General features: G+C 42.4%; 1 protein-coding gene across 1 annotated transcript in view; it reads right to left on the bottom strand.

Annotated features, from left to right (window-relative positions):
- LOC124551173 (speckle-type POZ protein-like) overlaps nt 1–21,114 on the bottom strand; it is a 111,339-nt gene that overhangs the window by 46,134 nt on the left and 44,091 nt on the right. The window contains exon 4 of the mRNA XM_047126163.1: nt 11,973–12,916. Coding sequence (XP_046982119.1) covers nt 11,973–12,916 — 944 coding nt within the window. The remainder of the gene's footprint in view (nt 1–11,972; nt 12,917–21,114) is intronic.

Raw genomic sequence — 21,114 nt, 5'->3', positions numbered from 1 at the left:
AAGTAAGACTGACCTTGGGGTTTTACTAAGATCTGGGAATGATGAAATAATGTTTATCTTATGCGGAGAAGTATTCCAAATTTGTACCGCACTGTTTGTAATGGAACTTTTATAAGCCTGTGTCCTTATTGATTGGACATGGTACTTTCCTTTTCGTGGACGATGGAGGAAATGTGCGTTTTAACAGAGCTAACGTGGGAATTTTACACGCGCCCATTGAGTAAACAGTGTGATTTACGAACTAGAAACATCCCTCAACTGTCACTGGGGTGCGTTGCGACCGCGTATACCACGTTGGGGCCCCACGTACCGTATGCACAAGTCGCATCGTTCCTGAGAGTTCAGCAGCACGTTGAACTTGGCACGCTCAACGTTAACGTTCGACAGCACGGTCCGTGTGCCGACGGCTTTAGACCAGCGTCTGGTAGCGCAGCTCTCCTGAGGGCTGCCTGAAGCAGGCTGCGTATAGCATCCAGGACGTCGCTAGCTGCCCACAAAGTTCTTCACATGGCTAGTGCAGTAGCGACGTGCCACCACTGCAGACTATGTTCGACGTTTCTATGTTAGTTCACACACTTTCGGGGTTTTAGCTGAGTGATCCCACACACTTATCGTAATATTCCAGAAGATTTCGGGATTGCAGCCGGATCTCGTCGACTTCTTTCCACGATATTTCGGCTGACAACCTTACAGTAATCTTCAGGCGAGTGTTTGACACTGGAGATTGCTAGCGCAAGTCGCTCTATCTATACGTAAAAGTGCCGCAAGACGCGCAAACGCAAGTTACCGTTGCATGCGCGCCACTTGTCGATTCCAAGGCCCTCTACAATATTACTGCATCTATGGAGCGCAAACGAATGCGTGATACAAGTAAAACATGCAAGCAGACGTGTCCAAAACAATAAAATGCAAAATTTCAATATTAAAATTAAAATTGCTTGTCGCTCGACATGTCAGAAGCCATAAAAAGTTTTCTTTTGGTTGATATTAAAGAAATCAACGGGTCCCAGGCCTTATTCAATTGAAAACCGCCATCACGATTAATGAGATTTTCCGCCAAACGTATTTCCACGGATTCTTTAACAACTGAATCCCAGAAGGATCTCGATGGGGCCAAGATTTTCGTGCCAGAATAATCCATAGTATGTCCTGTGGAAATACAATGTTTGGCTATGGCCGACTTACTGGGCTGTAAAAGGCGAGTGAAGCGCTCATGTTCAACGCAGCGGTCGTGTACTGTGCGTGTGGTCTGACCAATGTAGGCTTTCCCACACTCGCAAGGTATTTTATAAATTCCAGCCTTTCGTAATCCCAGATCATCCTTGGCTGAGCCCAGAAGAGCACGAGTCTTTGTAGGTGGCCGGAAGATTGCTTTCACACGATGTTTCTTTAAAATTCTGCCTACTTTCGATGAAATGTTACCGACATATGGGAGAAATGCTCTGGACTTAAACACCTCCTTATCCTCTTGATCTTGTGGGTGGTCACGTTTTTTCATCCTTAAAGCAGTACTGACCTGATGTGCAGAATATCCATTATGTTGAAATACAGATTTCAACTGCTCTAATTCGTCTGCAAGGCTGTCTTTATCAGACACGACATGTGCCCTATGCACCAACGTTCGAAGGACGCCCATAGTTTGTGACGGGTGATGACAGCTTGACGCCTGCAGGTACAGGTTCGTATGCGTGGGTTTTCGATAGACGGAATGCCCCAATGACCCGTCCACCCTGCGTGTAACCATGACGTCCAGAAATGGTAGGCAACCATCCTTTTCAACTTCCATCGTAAACTGAATGTTTGTGTGGATGGAATTCAGATGTTGTAAAAACCGTGACAGCTCTTCTTCACCGTGAGGCCACACTACAAAGGTCTTTAAGACAATCATCGAAGTTCGACCGACTCTCAGCAACGTCACGACAAGAAGATGTTTTTCGGCGCTCTGTGGTAAATTTCACGGATAAGGATTTAGACAACGTGACACTGACTGTACTTGGGAAAGGTCTGAACTTCGCACCGACACCTAGGACCTTACCTTTAACAGATTTTATTAGTGCTGTTGAAGAAGCTGTCAGGCCTCTATCCAGTGAAGCAGCAGAAGAAATCAGGCGGGAAACATGTCGCGCCCCTACGAGAAATCGGCCTCAGAAGAGCAACATTTCTTCAATGGAAAGGGCTGCGCTGCGCAAGTTACTTTGAGGAGAGGGCTCTCGATTCGGCGATGTTGAAACCAACAGTCTTCTGGCGGTACGTGGACGATACCTTTGTAGTGTGGCCTCACGGTGAAGAAGAGCTGTCACGGTTTTTACAACATCTGAATTCCATCCACACAAACATTCAGTTTATGATGGAAGTTGAAAAGGATGGTTGCCTACCATTTCTGGACGTCATGGTTACACGCAGGGTGGATGGGTCATTGGGGCATTCTGTCTATCGAAAACCCACGCATACGAACCTGTACCTGCAGGCGTCAAGCTGTCATCACCCGTCACAAACTATGGGCGTCCTTCGAACGTTGGTGCATAGGGCACATGTCGTGTCTGATAAAGACAGCCTTGCAGACGAATTAGAGCAGTTGAAATCTGTGTTTCAACATAATGGATATTCTGCACATCAGGTCAGTACTGCTTTAAGGATGAAAAAACGTGACCACCCACAAGATCAAGAGGATAAGGAGGTGTTTAAGTCCAGAGCATTTCTCCCATATGTCGGTAACATTTCATCGAAAGTAGGCAGAATTTTAAAGAAACATCGTGTGAAAGCAATCTTCCGGCCACCTACAAAGACTCGTGCTCTTCTGGGCTCAGCCAAGGATGATCTGGGATTACGAAAGGCTGGAATTTATAAAATACCTTGCGAGTGTGGGAAAGCCTACATTGGTCAGACCACACGCACAGTACACGACCGCTGCGTTGAACATGAGCGCAACACTCGCCTTTTACAGCCCAGTAAGTCGGCCATAGCCGAACATTGTATTTCCACAGGACATACTATGGATTATTCTGGCACGAAAATCTTGGCCCCATCGAGATCCTTCTGGTATTCAGATGTTAAAGAATCCGTGGAAATACGTTTGGCGGAAAATCTCATTAATCGTGATGGCGGCTTTCAATTGAATAAGGTCTGGGACCCGTTGATTTCTTTAATATCAACCAAAAGAAAACTTTTTATGGCTTCTGACATGTCGAGCGACAAGCAATTTTAATTTTAATATTGAAATTTTGCATTTTATTGTTTTGGACACGTCTGCTTGCATGTTTTACTTGTATCACGCATTCGTTTGCGCTCCATAGATGCAGTAATATTGTAGAGGGCCTTGGAATCGACAAGTGGCGCGCATGCAACGGTAACTTGCGTTTGCGCGTCTTGCGGCACTTTTACGTATAGATAGAGCGACTTGCGCTAGCAATCTCCAGTGTCAAACACTCGCCTGAAGATGACTGTAAGGTTGTCAGCCGAAATATCGTGGAAAGAAGTCGACGAGATCCGGCTGCAATCCCGAAATCTTCTGGAATATTCGATACGCCGGGAAAACTTCAAGAGTCACTTCTCGTAATACTCTTTCCATGTCGATGAGGTAATCTGATTAGTCACTATTGCCGATATAATCATCGTGAGAGAACAGCAACTGTGTTGATATTTAAATCAAGTGTCACACACTATGTGGACAAAAGTATACGGACACCCCCAATAACATACGTTTTTCATATTAGGTGCATGTGGTGCCATCTACTGCCACATATCAGCGACCTCAGTAGTCGTTAGACATCGTGAGAGAGCGGAATGGGGTTCTCCGAGGCACTCAAGGACTCCTATGATGATGATGATGATGATGATGATGATGATGATGATGTTTGGTTTATAGGGCGCTCACCTGCGTGATCATCAGTGCCCTTACAAAGATCCAAGTTTTACACAGTCCATTTTCTTTTCACAATCCAATCTACTCACTCTCACAAATGATGATGATCATGAAATGATGAGGACAACACAAACACCAAGTCCCCGGGCAGAGAAATCCCCAACCCGGCCGGGAATCGAACCCAGGACCCCGTGATCCAGAGGCAGCAACACTAGCCCCTAAACCACGAGCTGCGGACACGGACTTTGAATGTGGTCAGGTGATTGGTTGTCACGTGTGTCACACGTCTGTACGTGAGATTTCTACACTCCTGAACATCCCTAGGTCCAATGTGTCCAATGTGATAGTGAAGTAGAGACGTGAAGGGATACGTACAGCACGAAAGCGTACAGGCCGACCTCATTCATAATTTAATGAATAGTAATTCCTCACACACCTTTTTTCAAAACAGATCAGGCATATAAAAAGCCAAGGATGCCCTCCCATTACTCTGGCCAAACTGCGAGAAGACTCAAGATCTGATTCAAGAATCTATGGTCACCATTTGTTCACATAGTTCCTACCTTGAAACATCACACACCATGCTGCTAATTTAAGTAACCAACATTCCATAAGTTAATACAATTTTCAATAACAGTCACAACGCTGACAGAGTATCCACTGGCATAATATTTATGTACGTAAACTGTGTCTAATCATTTGTCTGTTATACAGTATACGATAGAAATGGAAATGAATATACGGCTTGTTGGCCTGGAGACCCCATCTGCAGTTGTTCACCTGGCTTTTCTATTTGACGCCACTTCAACGATATGCACTTCCGTGTGAAGAGGATGATATGAAATGATTAGGACAACATGAACACTCAGTCCCACAACAAAAGAGATCTCCAACTGAGCCTGGAATCAAACATGAGACCCAGTGGTCTAGAGGCAGTAATGGTGACCATTAGACCATGAGCAGTAGACACTAATGACTGCACTGCAAGTTACCAGCAATGTCATAATGTCTACTGTCACAATGTTTATATATGCAGGCCTGTCCCTTATAATAATTTTTAACTGATTTTGTCTTTTACAGTATTTAAGAGAATGCCAATTTCCATAAAACTTTTGTAAAGAAATGTTTTTCTTCGTTTGCTTATATTAGTTATGAATAATACTTACTCAATATGTACTGCATGTACTGAATATATATATTGTAACGTTTATGTACATATTGTAACTTCTGTAACTATTGTAACTTATAGAGTTGTATGCGCTTTTTGTGTAGGCCACCACCACCTTAAGGAATTTTCTCCGCGACGAAAAATAGCCAATATCACATGCAAAACATAAGCCATAGGTGAACAGCCTTCTGATGACAAACGTATATGATCGAAAGCAGTAACACTGCTATTCTTCCTTAACTGATGGATATATATTCGTAAGTATTAGTTTTAATGAAGAGAATGATGTTTTTGCGCTTGTGTGTGTTAGTGAAAGATTTAAATCTTTGCAGGAAATTGATTATATAGATTTTTTGACGATCCTTGTTAAGTAAAAAGGTTGCTACAGCTGCATATGTCTTCATGAAACAATCATTTTTGTCTTCTTTTAAAGAAATAGTTCATTTTCTTCCATAGAGAAACCAGACAGCTGAAAAATTTTTTGTATATAAAGGACAAATTGTGTGGTTTACAAAATATTTGATTTATCGTTACTTGTGTAGTGAGTAACAATGCTGCAATAAATTAGAAGTGTATGACATGTATTAGCTCATTCCAGAACATAGTGCAGTTTACCCTGTCTCACTCAAGCCAGCCTCTAATCTTTATAACTGAGTCTGTCAACATTATATGTGCGCATTTAATAATTGAGTTAATCAGTCAGACTATCACATGTGACTTAAACACTCTAAATTTGATGAAAGCAGTAATATGTGTAAGATGTTACTGAGGTCTCTTGAAGCACTGAGATCACTCCATATGACAAAATTCAGTGCTCTGCTAAAAAAAACATTCATACCGTCTTTTTCTGAAATCTCTGTATCAGTCTTTTTTTGAGAAATATTTCGTGAGCCTAATTCTGTAATAATTTAGTGAATACCTTCGAACTGTAGGAGGCCAGAACGAAATGTTATGTTCTGAGTCATCTGCAGAATTTATTACAATTGTACTGAGATGGTGAAAGATAGTAAATGTCAAAATATTAGTGTTTGATGGAACGCTCATTTTCAGTGTACTCTCCCCTTACATACAGAAGATGAAAAACTAGTTTTTAAGCAAAAATGCCATGTGTGACATGACAAAAGGAACAGTTGTCTAAAAGGATGGTGTCCATTCCTAGGGCACCCACCTTGCTCTTACATACATACACTTTGTTTCAGCTGCCAAGACACCGTACTAATGAGCTTGATTTCAAGCACTTTTAGCTTGGAAAAGTTCAAACTACTTCTCAAGAGGCAACATCTAGCAATTGCCCATCAATGGCAGGTTCCCTTATCTGTGAGACATACTTTTCAGGTGGAAGCCCAGATATGGATGCAATGCTTGTTGCAAATGATGTTGAGTTCAAGTACTTTTGGTAACCCTCCTTTAAGTGAAGGATTTGCCTCTAAATGCTACAGCAGTGAAAATACAAAATATTTTCTGTAAACAGAACTCCACAGGATTGTTTCTGTGCTGATAACAGCTATGTACTTAACGTCAACCAACTTTCATTTAACCTGATGTAATGGTATCTCTGACTCCAAGATCCTAGCTTGACCGAAACTGGTTGTCGATAAGTAAACACATATTACAGTTGCTTCTGATAGTTTCGTGATGCCGTTCGTGTGGAGAAAATAGTAGCAGCCTCTGGGTGTATGTGTTGTTGTTGTGGTCTTCAGTCCAAAGAATTGTTTGATGCTGCTTTCCATGCTACTCTATCCTGTGAAAGCTTCTTGATCTCCCAGTACCTACTGCAACCTACATCCTTCTGAATCTGATTACTGTATTCATCTCTTAGTCTCTCTCTACGATTTTTACCATCCGCCCCCCCCCTCCCCTATCCCCCCCCCCCCCCCCCCCACACACACACACACTTCTCCCTTGGTGTCTCAGTTGTGCCACAAATTTCTTTGCTCTCCAGTTCTGTTCAGTATCTCCTCACTAGTTGCGAGATCTACACTCCTAATCTTCATGGCCGAGCGGTTCTGGCGCTACAGTCTAGAACCGCGCGACCGCTACGGTCGCAGGTTCGAATCCTGCCTCGGGCATGGATGTGTGTGTTGTCCTTAGGTTAGTTAGGTTTAAGTAGTTCTAAGTTCTAGGGGACTTATGACCTCAGCAGTTGAGTCCCATAGTGCTCAGAGCCATTTGAACCTAATCTTCAGCATTCCTCTACATTACTTCGCTTCAAAAGCCTGTACTCTCTTGTCTAAACTGTTAATCGTCCATATTTCACTTGAATACATGGCTACACTCTGTACAAATACTTTCAGAAAAGACTTCCTGGACCGAGCGGGGTTGCGCAGTGGTTCGACACTGGACTCGCATTCGGGAGGCCAACGGTTCAATCCCGCGTCCGGCCATCCTGATTTATGTTTTCCGTGATTTCCCTAAATCACTCCAGGCAAATGCCGGGATGGTTCCTCTGAAAGGGCACGACCGACTTCCTTCCTAATCCTTCCCTAATCCGATGAGACCGATGACCACGCTGTCTGGTCTCCTTCCCCAAACCAACCAACCAACCAAAAGACTTCCTGACACGTAAATCTATTCTCGACGTCAATATATTTCTCTTCTTCACAAACACTTTTATTACCATTGCCAGTCTACATTTTATATCCGCCCTGTTTCGTCCATTATCAGTTATTTTGCTGCCCAAATAGCAAAGCTCATCTATAATTTTTAGTGTCTCGCTTCCTAATGTGATTCCCTCAGCGTCACTTGATTTAATTCGACTACATTCCACTATCCTTGTTTTGATTTTCTTAGTGTACATCTTATATACTCTGTTCAAGACACTGACCATTCCACTCAACCGCTCTTTCATTCCTTTACTGTCTCTGACAGAATTACAGTGTCATTGGCAAATCTTAAGGTTTTTATTTCTTCTCCCTGGATTGTAATTCCTACTCCAATTTTTTTCTTTTGTTTCCTTAACTGCTTGCTCAGTGTACAAATTGAATAACGTAGGCGATATCATACATCCATGTCTCACTACCTTCTCAACTACTGCTTCCCTTTCATGTCCCTCGACTCTTATAACTGCTATCTGCTGTAAACAGCCTTTCGTTCAATGTATTTCACTCCTGATACTGTCAGAATTCCAAAGAGAGTATTCCAGTCAACATTACCAAAAGCTTTCTCTAAGTCTACAAATGTAGGTTTGCCTTTCCTTATCCTATCTTGTAAGAGAAGTCGTAAAGTCATTACTGCCTCATGTGTTCCTACATTTCTTCAGAATACAAGCTAGTCTATCAGTTTCTCCATTCTTCTGTACAGAATTCGCATTAATATTTGGCAGCCATTACTTAGTGAAATGATCGTTCGATAATATTCACACTTGACAGTATTGGCTTTTTTCTGGTACTGAAATTATCACATTCTTCTTGAAGTCTTACGGTATTTCGCCTGTCTCATACAACTCGCTCACCAGACGTAAGAGTTCTGAGACGGCTGGATCTCCTAAGGCTGTCAGTAGCCCTTATGGAATGCTGTCTACTCCCGGAGCCTTGTTTCGACTTAGGTCTTTCAGTGCTCTGTCAAATTCTTCTAATAGTATCAAGTCTCCCATCTCATTTTCATTTACCTCCTCTTCCATTTCCATAATATTGCCCTCAACTACATCTCCCTTATGAAGGCCCCCTTATACTCCTTCAACTTTTCAGCTTGCACTTCATTGCTTAAGACCGGTTTTCTATCTTGGTTATCTTTCCTCCAAAGGCCTCTTTAATTTTCCTGTGGGCAGTATCTGTCTTTTCCCTGGTGATTTACGCTTCTATATCCTTACATTTATCCTCTAGCCATTCCTGCTTAGGTTTAAGCACTTACTGCCAGTCTCATATTTTAGACGTTTGTATTTTTTTCGCCCACTACATTTAGTGCAGTTTTGTATTTTCTTCTTTCATCAATTAAATTCAATATCTCTTGTGTTCCCCACGGATTTCTACTAGGCCTCTGCTGCCTTCACTATTTCATCCCTCAAGGCTACCATTCTTCTTTTACTGTATTCTTTTCGCCTATTTTTGTCAATCATTCCCTAGTGCTCCCACTGAAACCCTCAACAACCTTAAATTTCCTACGTTTTTGCAATTTCTTCAGTTTTAATCTATAGTTCATAACATATAATTGTGATCAGAGTCCACATCTGCGTCTGGAAACGTCTCACAATTTAAAACTTGGTTCCTAAATCTTTGTCTTACCTTTATATAACCAATATGAAACCTTCCTGTGTCCCGTGGCCACTTCCACGTACACAACCCTCTTTCATGATTTTTAATGCAAGTGTTATCCGTGATTAAATTATGCACCGTGAAAAATTCTACCCTGCGGCTCCCTCTTTCATTCCTTTCCCCAGTCCATGTTCACCTATGTTTTCCTTTTCCTACTATCGAATTCTAGTCCCCGTGGCTATTAAATTTTCGTTTCCCTTAACAATGTAATTTCTTTTATCGCATCATACAATTGTCCCATCTCTTCATCACCTGCGGAGCTAGTTGGCATATAAATTTGTACTACTGTGGTGGATGTGGAATTTGTGTCTATCTCGGCTACTGTAATGCATTCACTGTACTGTTCATAGTAGCTTGCTTGCGTCCCTAGTACCAGTACAGCAAGGCTGTTTGGTTCATGTTACGAGGGCAGAACAGTCTATAATCCAGACTGTTGCCCCTGCAACTACTGAAAAGGCTGCTGCCCCTCTTCAGGAACCTCTCGTTTGTCTGGCCTCTCAACAGACGCATCTCCATTGCGGTTGCTCCTACGGTGCGGCTATCTGTATCTCTCAGTCATGCAAGCCTCCCCATCAATGACAAGGTCCATGGTTCATGGAGGGAGGGGGCGTATGTATATGTAATAAATATGCAGTGTAATTAGGAGATTTGATGGGGTAGTTGATATTGTGGGTATTGTCAGTTACAATTACATTACTGTACAAAAATTAGTATGATCATCTATTGAAAAGAATTTTCTAGTGCAACACCAAGAATATTTTTGTAATCAAACTATTAATTTTATACAGACAAAGACGTTTCTTCTTAAAAGAAATTGTACCGTGGGCTTCCATTCAAAATGAAGAACATTTCCTCAGTCAAGCCATGGCTTATCCCACCATTTTAATGTGAGCTGTGGTTTGTATGCTCCAGAACTTTCCAACAATGCACTGGAACAAATAAATACCGGGTGATCAGAAAGTCAGTATAAATTTGAAAACTTAATAAACCATGGAATAATGTAGATAGAGAGGTAAAAATTGACACACATGCTTGGAATGACATGGGGTTTTATTAGAACCAAAAAAAGTTCGCAAAATGTCCGACAGATGGCGCTGGACAGCAAAACGTCAGTGACTGCGCATGACAATCGTGTATAAAAGGAGCTGTAATGAGAGAGAGAATCAGATGCGCCAGCAGTCGCAGCATGTTGACGTTACCTGAAAAGGCGTTTTTAGTGAAGCCGTATTATCAGAATGGGGAATGTGCTAGTTCAGCGTTACGATCCTATCGCCATAGGAAGGGGACTCGAACGAGTAAAGGTCCGTTGACAAATGCAGCTGTGGCGAGAATGATTTCGAAGTTCGAAGCCACGGGTTGTTTAGACGATAGACCCCGTAGTGGCCGACCGAGCACAAGGCGTAATGCTGCTGAGACAGTTCAGGAAGAAATGGAGACTGTAGCGGGTTCGTCTACGCGCGGGGAATTCAGCGCTCGTGCAGTCGCACGTCGCACCAGCATTCCATACACTACTGTTTGGCTGGCACTTAGGCGTACCCTCCGATGCTATCCGTACAAAATCCATCGGCATCATAAACTGTTACCTGGCGATTTAGTGAAGCGGATGGCATTTGCGGTGTGGGCGTTTCAAAAATGGAGGAAGATGACGATTGGTTGAGTAACGTGTTGTGGACCGACGAAGCTCATTTCACGCTCCGAGGGTCTGTCAACGCCCACAACTGCAGAATTTGGGCTACCGAAAATGCTAGAACTGTCGTGGAAACTCCACTGCACGACGAGAAAGTCACGGTATGGGTTGGATTTACCACATCTACCGTTATCGGCCCTTGTTTCTTCGAGGAAATGCGTGCTTCTGGTTTTTGTAACTGCTACCATGACGGATGAGAGGTACGGCGATATTTTACAGAATCGCATCATTCCCAGCCTGGCTGATAAACACCTGCTGGAACGTACGATGTTTATGCAGGATCGCGCTCCACCCCATATTGCTAGACGCGTGAAAGAAAGATCTCTTGCGCGCGCCGTTTGGTGATGATCGCGTGCTCAGCCGCCACTTTCGTCCTGCTTGGACTCCCAGGTCCCCAGACCTCAGTCCGTGCGATTATTGGCTTTGGGGTTACCTGAAGTTGCAAGTGTATCGTGATCGACCGACATCTCTAGGGATGGTGAAAAACAACATCCGACGCCAATGCCTCACCATAACTGCGGACACGCTTCACAGTGCTGTTGACAACATTATTCCTCGACTACGGCTATTGTTGAGGAATGATGGTGGACATATTGAGCATTTCCTGTATAGAACATCATCTTTGCTTTGTCTAACTTTGTTATGCTAGTTATTGCTATTCTGATCAGATGACGCGCCATCTGTCGGACATTTTTTGGACTTTTGTATTTTTTTGATTCTAATAAAACCCCATGTCATTCCAAGCATGTGTGTCAATTTTTACCTCGCTATCTACATTATTCCGTGGTTTATTAAGTTTTCAAATTTATACTGACTTTTTGATCATCCGGTATATTATGGCAGAGAAAGTTTAGATGCTGAATGATGCAACTGTTGTTGCAGAAAAGTTCAAATAACAGGCAAAGCTCGATTCTTGTTACTGATTCACCCCATCAGCTCACTGAGACGCTGTATGGCTTCAGGATGAGCAGTTATAACCAAAGCCCAGCCAGGAGTGCGCATCACCTGGTAGAGATTGCTTCTGATGAAAAACACCGCACGGTCCCACAGCATGTCGCAGGAGAACAGCAAGGCGTTGGCTGCAGTTTCTGCGGCGTTGTCCACATCCAAGTGGCTGGCGATGTGGGCCTCGCACTGTCGCTTTAGCTGCTGGAGCTGGAATTTGTCAGCAGCTATCAGCAAGTCCCACGGCATGTCCTTGAGAGCCGGCGCCACACCCGTGTACATAAACAGCAGAACCTGCTTCAGTGCTTCGGTCTTCACATCGGTGATCTGCACAAAGCCTTCCTTTGCTTCCTTCGTGTGAGGCTGCAGCAGGGCAGCGAAGTAAGGGCTCCGTACAGACAGTAGTGACTTGTGTGCCTTCAGAACCGAGCCTTCTGTGTGCAGCTCGAAGTCTGTGTGGACTTCTTCACTGTACATCTCACCTACAGCCCTCGCAACATCAGACTGGTGTTCTGCTGTGTCTGCCGTGGGCAGCTCGTCGTGAACAATGCATCGCATGCAAACTTCACACTGCAGTGTTATCTCATTTTCGCTGTTGTCCTCTCCTATACAGTCTGCTTTCCTAACGAGCTGCTCTTCGGAGGTGCTTCCTTCTTCCAGTTCGTACCATTCAGATGGAAACACTTCCCGTTTTTCACCACTTGGAAGAATCTCGTCAGCTTTCAGCTTCGCTCTCAATAGCTTTCCCGGTTCACACTTTTCGAGCAAAAACTGCAAAAAAAGTTCATTGTTTTCCTTTGAAAGAACCATGCACCATTTACTGAAATTCTGGTGGGTGAACGAAATGGACTTAATTCTGGCTGTTCCTCCTAGTGTCATCAGTCCCCTCACAGTCCAGGTTTTAACAAAAGTGTAGTCCTCAAAGTTTGTACCACTCGAGTCCTTTAGAACGGTTGGTGTACCAGTTGCTACTTCTGCAATATCAATTGTTCTGTAACTTCCTCCTGCAACAAACAGATGTCATCAAATAATTTTGAACATTTTATCATGTCCTCTGTCATAAGTATCTATTATAATGCATCTCTACGTAATTATTTCCCAATTAAGACATATACAGGGTGTTACAAAAAGGTACGGCCAAACTTTCAGGAAACATTCCTCACACACAAATAAAGAAAAGATGTTATGTGGACATTTGTCCGGAAACGCTTAATTTCCATGTTAGAGCTAATTTTAGTTTTGTCAGTATGTACTGTACAACCTTCCACCTACGCTCAATGGAGCACGTTATCATGATTTCATACGGGATACTCTACCTGTGCTGCTAGAACATGTGCCTTTACAAGGACGACACAACATGTGGTTCATGCACGATGGAGCTCCTGCACATTTCAGTCGAAATGTTCGTACGCTTCTCAACAACAGATTCGGTGACCGATGGATTGGTAGAGGCGGACCAATTCCGTGGCCTCCAAGCTCTCCTGAACTCAACCCTCTTGACTTTCATTTATGGGGGCATTTGAAAGCTCTTGTCTACGCAACCCCGGTACCAAATGTAGAGACTCTTCGTGCTCGTATTGTGGACGGCTGTGATACAATACGCCATTCTCCAGGTCTGCATCAGCGCATCAGGGATTCCATGCGACGGAGGGTGGATGCATGTATCCTCGCTAACGGAGGACATTTTGAACATTTCCTGTAACAAAAGTGAAGTCACGCTGGTGCGTTCTGTTGCTGTGTGTTTCCATTCCATGATTAACGTGATTTGAAGAGAAGTCATAAAATGAGCTCTAACATGGAAAGTAAGCGTTTCCGGACACATGTCCACATAACATATTTTCTTTCTTTGTGTGAGGAATGTTTCCTGAAAGTTTGGCCGTACCTTTTTGTAACACCCGAAATATTTTTATAATGAAACATGCAATTCTTTCGTTATTTCCGCACACATTCCAGCTGTACAGCTAAATTCAGTAGTGATGAAAAAGTTATTCAATAGCTGCATCAGCTCATTTCGTAAATAAAACCCTACGTCATTTATGAAATTAGTGTGTACTCTGTGGTGTCACCGCCAGACAACACACTTGCTAGGTGGTAGTTTTAAATCGGCCGCGGTCCATTAGTACATGTCGGACCCGCGTGTCGCCACTGTGTGATCGCAGACCGAGCGCCACCACAAGGCAGGTCTCGAGATACGGACTAGCACTCGCCCCAGTTGTACGGACGACTTTGCTAGCGACTACATGGACGAAGCATTGCTCATTAGCCGAGCCAATAGTTAGAATAGTCTTCAGCTAAGTCAATGGCTACGACCTAGCAAGGCGGCATTAGTAACATTGCATGTATCTAAAGAGTCTCACTTGTATCGCCACAATCTCCAGATGTACCAAAAGGATGGATTAAAGTTAAGTATTCCAGAAGCTACGTACTTTTCTTTATAGCATTCATTACGTATCCTGTTTCAGACCTCACGCCATCCTGCTTTAGCTTAGCGCGTGCCTTTCGGCTTCCTCTCATTGTGTCTAGGCTGTCTTGTCTAGACACAACATACTCCATGAAGTTCGTTGTGTCCTATAAGCCACCAGTCTCATTGATGAGTCACTGAATGCCAATAAATATGTCAACTTTCTAACTTGTCGATTTACCACTTTATTTCATACAGCTAAACACCTTTCGCACGTGCTATTGATGAAGGTGAATATATGTACTGCTGTTTTTGTAATTCATTAGCATCATGAAAATTTCTACTATTAGATGTTGGTACACTGTGTGAGAGGCTGAATGCTAGTCAGTGTATGTATTGTAAAATTGTATGCTGTATGTAACTCCTTAACTTGTGAAGCCTGTTACTAACAAGGGAACCTCCCCATTGCACCCCCCCTCAGATTTAGTTATAAGTTGGCACAGTGGATAGGCCTTGAAAAACTGAACACAGATCAATTGAGAAAACAGGAAGAAGTTTTGTGGAACTGTGAAAAAATAAGCAAAATATACAAACTGAGTAGTCCATGGCCACATAGGCAACATAATGGACGATCTGAGCACAGGAGAGGCGTGGTCTCGTGGTAGCGTGAGCTGCTGCGGAATGAGAGGTCCTCGGTTGAAGTCCTCCCTCGAGTGAAAATTTTACTTTCTTTATTTTTGCATAGTTATTATCTGTTCGTTCGTTCATTGACGTCTCTGTTCACTGTAATAAGTTTAGTGTCTGTGTTTTGCGACCGATCGCAAAACCGTGCGATTAGTAGACGAAAGGACGTGCCTCTCCAATGGGAACCGAAAACATTTGATCGCAAGGTCATACGTCAACCGATTCCTCCACAGGAAAACACATCTGATATATTCTATACGACACTGGTGACGGCATGTGCGTCACATGACAGGAATATGTTGTTGACCCACCTAACTTGTACACTTGGCGAATGGGTAAAAAGATTCTTCTACCTTGCCCGATTTAGGTTTTCTTGTGGATGTGATAATCACTCCAAAAAAAGTGATGAAAACATAAGAGTTTGTCACATAAACTGAAAATAAAAAATTAAAGATTTCACTCGATGGAAGATTTGAACCAAGGAGCTTTCGTTCCGCAGCTGCTCACGTTACCACGAGACCACGGCGCTCCTGCGATCTAAATATCCTTGATATTGCTTATCTTCCCATGAACTACTCAATTTGTATATTTTGCTTATTTTTTCACAGTTCCACACAACTTCTTCCTGTTTTCTCAATTGATCTGTGTTCAGTTTTTCAAGGCCTATCCACTGTGCCAACTTATAACTAAATCTGAGGGGGGTGCGATGGGGAGGTTCCCTTATAAGTCACTTGAGTTGAGGTAGGAAAACTGTTCAAACATAGTTCTTTAGATAAACTGGGTATTTTCTGGATACTATTCAGTCATTTATACGACAACCTATTCTTCTACAAATATCGAAATTGTTTTAAAATGAAAATAAAATAAACTTTCCTTCGAAAAAACTACTTTCAGAGCTCGTTGCTACCACAGTTTACATAATTTGGGAAGTTATCTACTAAGCTACTGTTGGAAAATTTCAGTCATTACTGCTCATCTTGAACTGATTTAACGGTCTAAATGAATGGTCGTACCTAAGTAACTCGCCACACAGTATTAAACACACATGGCGTTATGAGAAACATTTAACAGAAATTTGCTCAACTGTTACAGAATAGAGTTTTTATTTGCCATTCATCTGTATAAATTATATTTATTTGACCAGTTTCGGTTGTTTCAGCATTCATCAACTGGAGCCAAAAAATATGAGATGTTGGTTTAGAAATGCACATTTCTCATAGAAGACGTTTTCATGCGCCGAATATAGCATTGGCTAAACGTAAAATGCAACATAATAAGATTTTGACAAATTCTTAAAAAGAACTCTTGCACTCCTCCAGTACTTCATCTCCTACCTTCCAAGTTACAAGAACTTCTGCTGCATTCCTTGCCGAATTAACGCTCCTGGTAGAAAGGGTATTGGGGAGTCATGTGCTAGCTACAGTCTAGGTGATTATTTTCAGAATGAATTTTCACTCTGCAGCGGAGTGTGTGCTGATATGAATCTTTTTGGCAGATTAAAACTGAGTGGCGGATCAGGACTGGAACGTGGGCAAGTGCTCTGCCTACTGAGCTGTCCAAGCACGACTCCTGATCTGCCATTACAGCCTTACTTCCACCAGTACCTTATCTCCTACCTTCCAAACTAGGTTGGAGTCCTGGCCCGGCACACAGACTTAATCTGCCAGGAAGTTTCATGTCAGCGTACTTTTCCCCACAGGGTGACGACTGATTCTGTCACAGCGTTGTTCCAAATCTAAGTCCTGTGCTTCTCACAATGAAAATATTTATAAAGTTTGCGGCCGGCCGGGGTGGCCGAGCGGTTAAAGGCGCTACAGTCTCGAACCGCACGACCGCTACGGTCGCAGGTTCGAATCCTGCCTCGGGCATGGATGTGTGTGATGTCCTTAGGTTAGTTAGGTTTAAGTAGTTCTAAGTTCTAGGGGACTGATGACCTTAGATGTTGAGTCCCTTAGTGCTCAGAGCCATTTGAACCATTTTTTATAAAGTTTGCCACACCTGTGGCGTGGACGAATTGTCTACTTACAGGCTTGACTCCACTTTCAGTGGTCCACAGTGGCGGATTGCGTTCAGAACCCCCTGCTGTGAACAGCTGGTGCCCGCATCCGCCTTGAGTATCTATACCCATCTTTTTAATGCGTTTCCAATCAAGATTTTGCAGTGACCTGATAATTTTCCACTGCGAAAGGATCTTTTCCTAAGTAAAGCGCAGTACAAGTGTCTCCTTAACTATTGAAAAAAAAAAAGAAAAACCGATCTAATTTTTTGAAAGAATTGACTCGTGCGCCTGTGTGCTCCAAACGGATAATTCAGAAATGGATTGTGGCTGAAATGTTTATGATACAATAGACAAAAGATACACCATACCTTCAACTTCACGCCGGCCGCGGTGGTCGTGCGGTTCTAGGCACTTCAGTCCGGAACCGCGTGGCTGCTACGGTCGCAGGTTCGAATCCTGCCTCGGGCATGGATGTGTGTGATGTACTTAGGTTAGTTAGGTTTAAGTAGTTCTAAGTTCTAGGGGACTGATGACCTTAGATGTTGAGTCCCTTAGTGCTCAGAGCCATTTTTTGAACCTTCAACTTCTAGGTTGTACAACATACTAAAAATGCAAGACTATAAGGCAACACAGATACACAATCTACATATTTCCTGCAACATCATACACAACTTTGCTTTTTACCAAAATAATACAGCCAGTATTTTAAATAAAGGAAGGTGACTCTACTGAAATCATACTGCACGTGTAATTTCAGAGGTCTCTGCCAAGTTCAGACCTTCTATCTTTATTTCTTGTCCCTTATTAAAAAAGGAAAAATATACAATAACAGGAAAAATATTTCCAATTCCTTTCTGAAAATTTTGTAAATATTATTTATTTCCATACACTGCAATACAGTGATTGTAAAGTTATTGCAAAACAGTTATAATTACTAGGTCTACAACTTTGCTTCCGCCGTTTTTTCTCGAAGTTCGAGAGTTCAATGTGAAAAACTTACAGAATATTTATGATTCAAGTATTGACCGTCGCTGACCACCGCTTTCTCCTAGCTTTCTGGCAGCATACAAATCCCGCAGTGTATAAATTGGGCATCATTTGAGAGGAGCCATGAATTGATCCAATTTTGCACTTGTTCTTATGACCAGAAGTGCTAGTCAGCTAGGTCGTATGCCACAGATCGAGGAAGGTGGCAGTCTGAGGGAGGAATATCCGGAGAATACGGCAGGTGGGGTAGAACTTCCCATTTCAACGTTTCCAAGTATGGTTTGACGTGATTTTCGACTTGGCGTCGTGCACTGTATAAAATGACTCTTATCTTCATAATATGAATATTTATGTATGTGTTTGGAGAGAGAGAGAGAGAGAGAGAGAGAGAGAGAGAGAGAGAGAGAGAGAGAGAGAGAGAAATTGATTTTTTATTAAGGTACCTGAATTTTGGTTGCTGCCTCCTTGAATGATCAGCTTCTGCACCAGTTGGTGATATTATAATTTGGAGGAAGTAATTGTTCTTTAAGGCTTAAAATACGACTCTTTTAGTTATTTTAGTTATTACGGATGGCTTTGAGCCCACGTTTTCGTAGCTTTTCATACCTAAGGGACCACTGTTGTGAGTGAATAAGATCAAACAGCAATCTGATATTCGTGAGAAAAGGAGATTGATTGACACACAAACTTCCTTCAAACTACATGTCCTGCTACATCAAAATTGGTCAGTGGAGTTCAGCACTATACTATTTTACAAGAACATAATCCAATTACTGTAATTAAGAAATTATTAGAGGTTGTTACTTATTGAATGAAAACTATAGAGAATGCATTTCTATTCCTGTGTTTTAGTGAACTTTGTATACTTACAATTCTGTCGATTGATAGACAGCAACGACAGTGAAGTTCACCTCCTTTTACAAAAACAAGATATTTCTATTCTTCACTTCCAGAAAATTTGTAAACAGAAATTTTTGGCAACTCTTACACATACTTTACTCGGTTTTATCACTAAAATATCAATTTTCATTAAACGCAACAATACGTTCTGAGCGACGGCCTAACAACACGTTCTGTTTCCACAAGATACATATTAACAGTCCTCTTCTTTTTTTTAATAAATCAGTTGTCTTTTTTCAGAGTCCATACTCAATGATTCTCTAATACTATCGTTGCGGAGATTGCACGCTAAAGAGTTTCTTGCTGTCCAGCTGCGCTTCCCTTCACTTCAAGTACTTTTTGAATCACATTTACATTTGCGGTATTTACATACATTACTGAGCTTATCAGAATAAAATCAGGCACAAATAGTTTTAAAAAAAAGCAGTGAGGCACACATAACATTACAACTGTCTTGCTGCAAAATCGTCTTTTCACGTCTATCGCTGTATTGTGGCCGTTTGTCTTCCAGTGATCGGCTCACACACGTCAATTGCTTTCGATAATGATCTCCTGTGATTGTTCCCGTCGGTTGCAGTAGCATCGAAAGCGTTCTCTCTTTCACAACCATGCCGGTCTTCAACGTCAACTACGGTCGCAGGTTAGAATACTGCCTCGGACATGGATGTGTGTGATGTCTTTAGGTTAGTTAGGTTTAAGTAGTTCTAAGTTCTAGGGGACTGATGTCCACAGAAGTTAAGTCCCATAGTGCTCAGAGCCATTTGAACCATTTTTTTTTTCAACGTCAAAATCACCGTTCTTGAAGCACGGAAACCATTTTCTGCAAAGTTCTATCACTAAAAGGCGTCTCATCATAGGCCTTGCCCGTCTTTTTATGAGCGTCAGCCTCAGATTTCTTCATATCAAGAAAGAAAATTAACACCTCCCGTAGATGACGAGAATTGGGCTCGTAAGTTGACATATTCAGCCGAGAACAACTTTGAGATACAAACAAAAATCGACTAATATTTTGATGGCGTTATGTTCTCAAATGCATAAGCTTACTGTATGACACTTACGACCAACGACTTACGCCACTACTTTCCACTAATGCCGTCTACTGCAAAACGGCGGAAGCAAATTTGTAGACCTCATATTTGGGAATGACTGCAAAGTGAAAGAGACATTACACAGGTGCACTTGGGATGGGTGACTCGTGAGAGAGCTACAACCACAACCATTCGGCGACGCTGACTGATAACGGAGCGCTTTATTGCGTAGGGACTTCAGAAAGTTACTCATGTAGTCCGCACGCAAAGACCATTGCGCTACAGTGTGACGCATTGTCGGCAGAGAGTACATGTTTCGGGTTTACTGCAGGGACGGTGTACTTTGGTACGTATAGAACGAGCATCATAGTGTGGGCATGAAATACCGTGGCAAACGGACACTTCTTTACTTCAGAGATGAATTACCGCAGACTATGCGATTCTTGTGGACAAAATGTCTAAACTGCAGAAGATTCACCGTGAAATGGACCAAATAAAATGTCGCGTTGTAGCGAGCTGGTGCCAGAAATATGACTGAGACGGCGCGGACTTGGGAGATACTTTTCGTAAAGTCCAGGTCTTGCACCTTGCGATCTCCATGTTTCCGGCAACCTCGAAGAATAACTGGCGATAAAGAGAGTTTCCACCGACGAAGAGCTTCAAACAGTAGTTGTCGAATGGCTCCGTGACCACATTTATATCGTCGAAAATCTAAAACAACTGATAGGACTTCCCGACCATTCTTTACAGAGACTTGATGAGTATGTTTAAAAGCATGGTCATGTATCTGTGTGACTTTGAAGTATGGTGCAGCATTCAATAAAACGCTATTTGGCGTGCCATAATACTAAAAGCTTGAATACCCAGTACTGATGTTTCGCAATAATATTTCTTTAATAGTTAGTTATTATCGCATAATCAGCTTAACAGCTCATGCATCGAAGCTGCTTACAAGAATAATATACAGAAGAATGGAAAAGAAAATTGAGAATGCGCTAGGTGACGATCAGTTTGGCTTTAGGAAAAGTAAAGGGACGAGAGAGGCAATTCTGACGTTACGGCTAATAATGGAAGCAAGGCTAAAGAAAAATCAAGACACTTTCATAGGATTTGTCGGCCTGGAAAAAGCGTTCGACAATATAAAATGGTGCAAGCTGTTCGAGATTCTGAGAAAAGTAGGGGTAAGCTATAGGGAGAGACGGG

This window comes from Schistocerca americana, chromosome 9 (genome assembly GCF_021461395.2).
Source record: "Schistocerca americana isolate TAMUIC-IGC-003095 chromosome 9, iqSchAmer2.1, whole genome shotgun sequence".
Lineage (NCBI taxonomy): Eukaryota > Metazoa > Arthropoda > Insecta > Orthoptera > Acrididae > Schistocerca > Schistocerca americana.
Note: the sequence above shows the minus strand (reverse complement) of the source record. Positions and strands in the feature narration are given on the sequence as shown.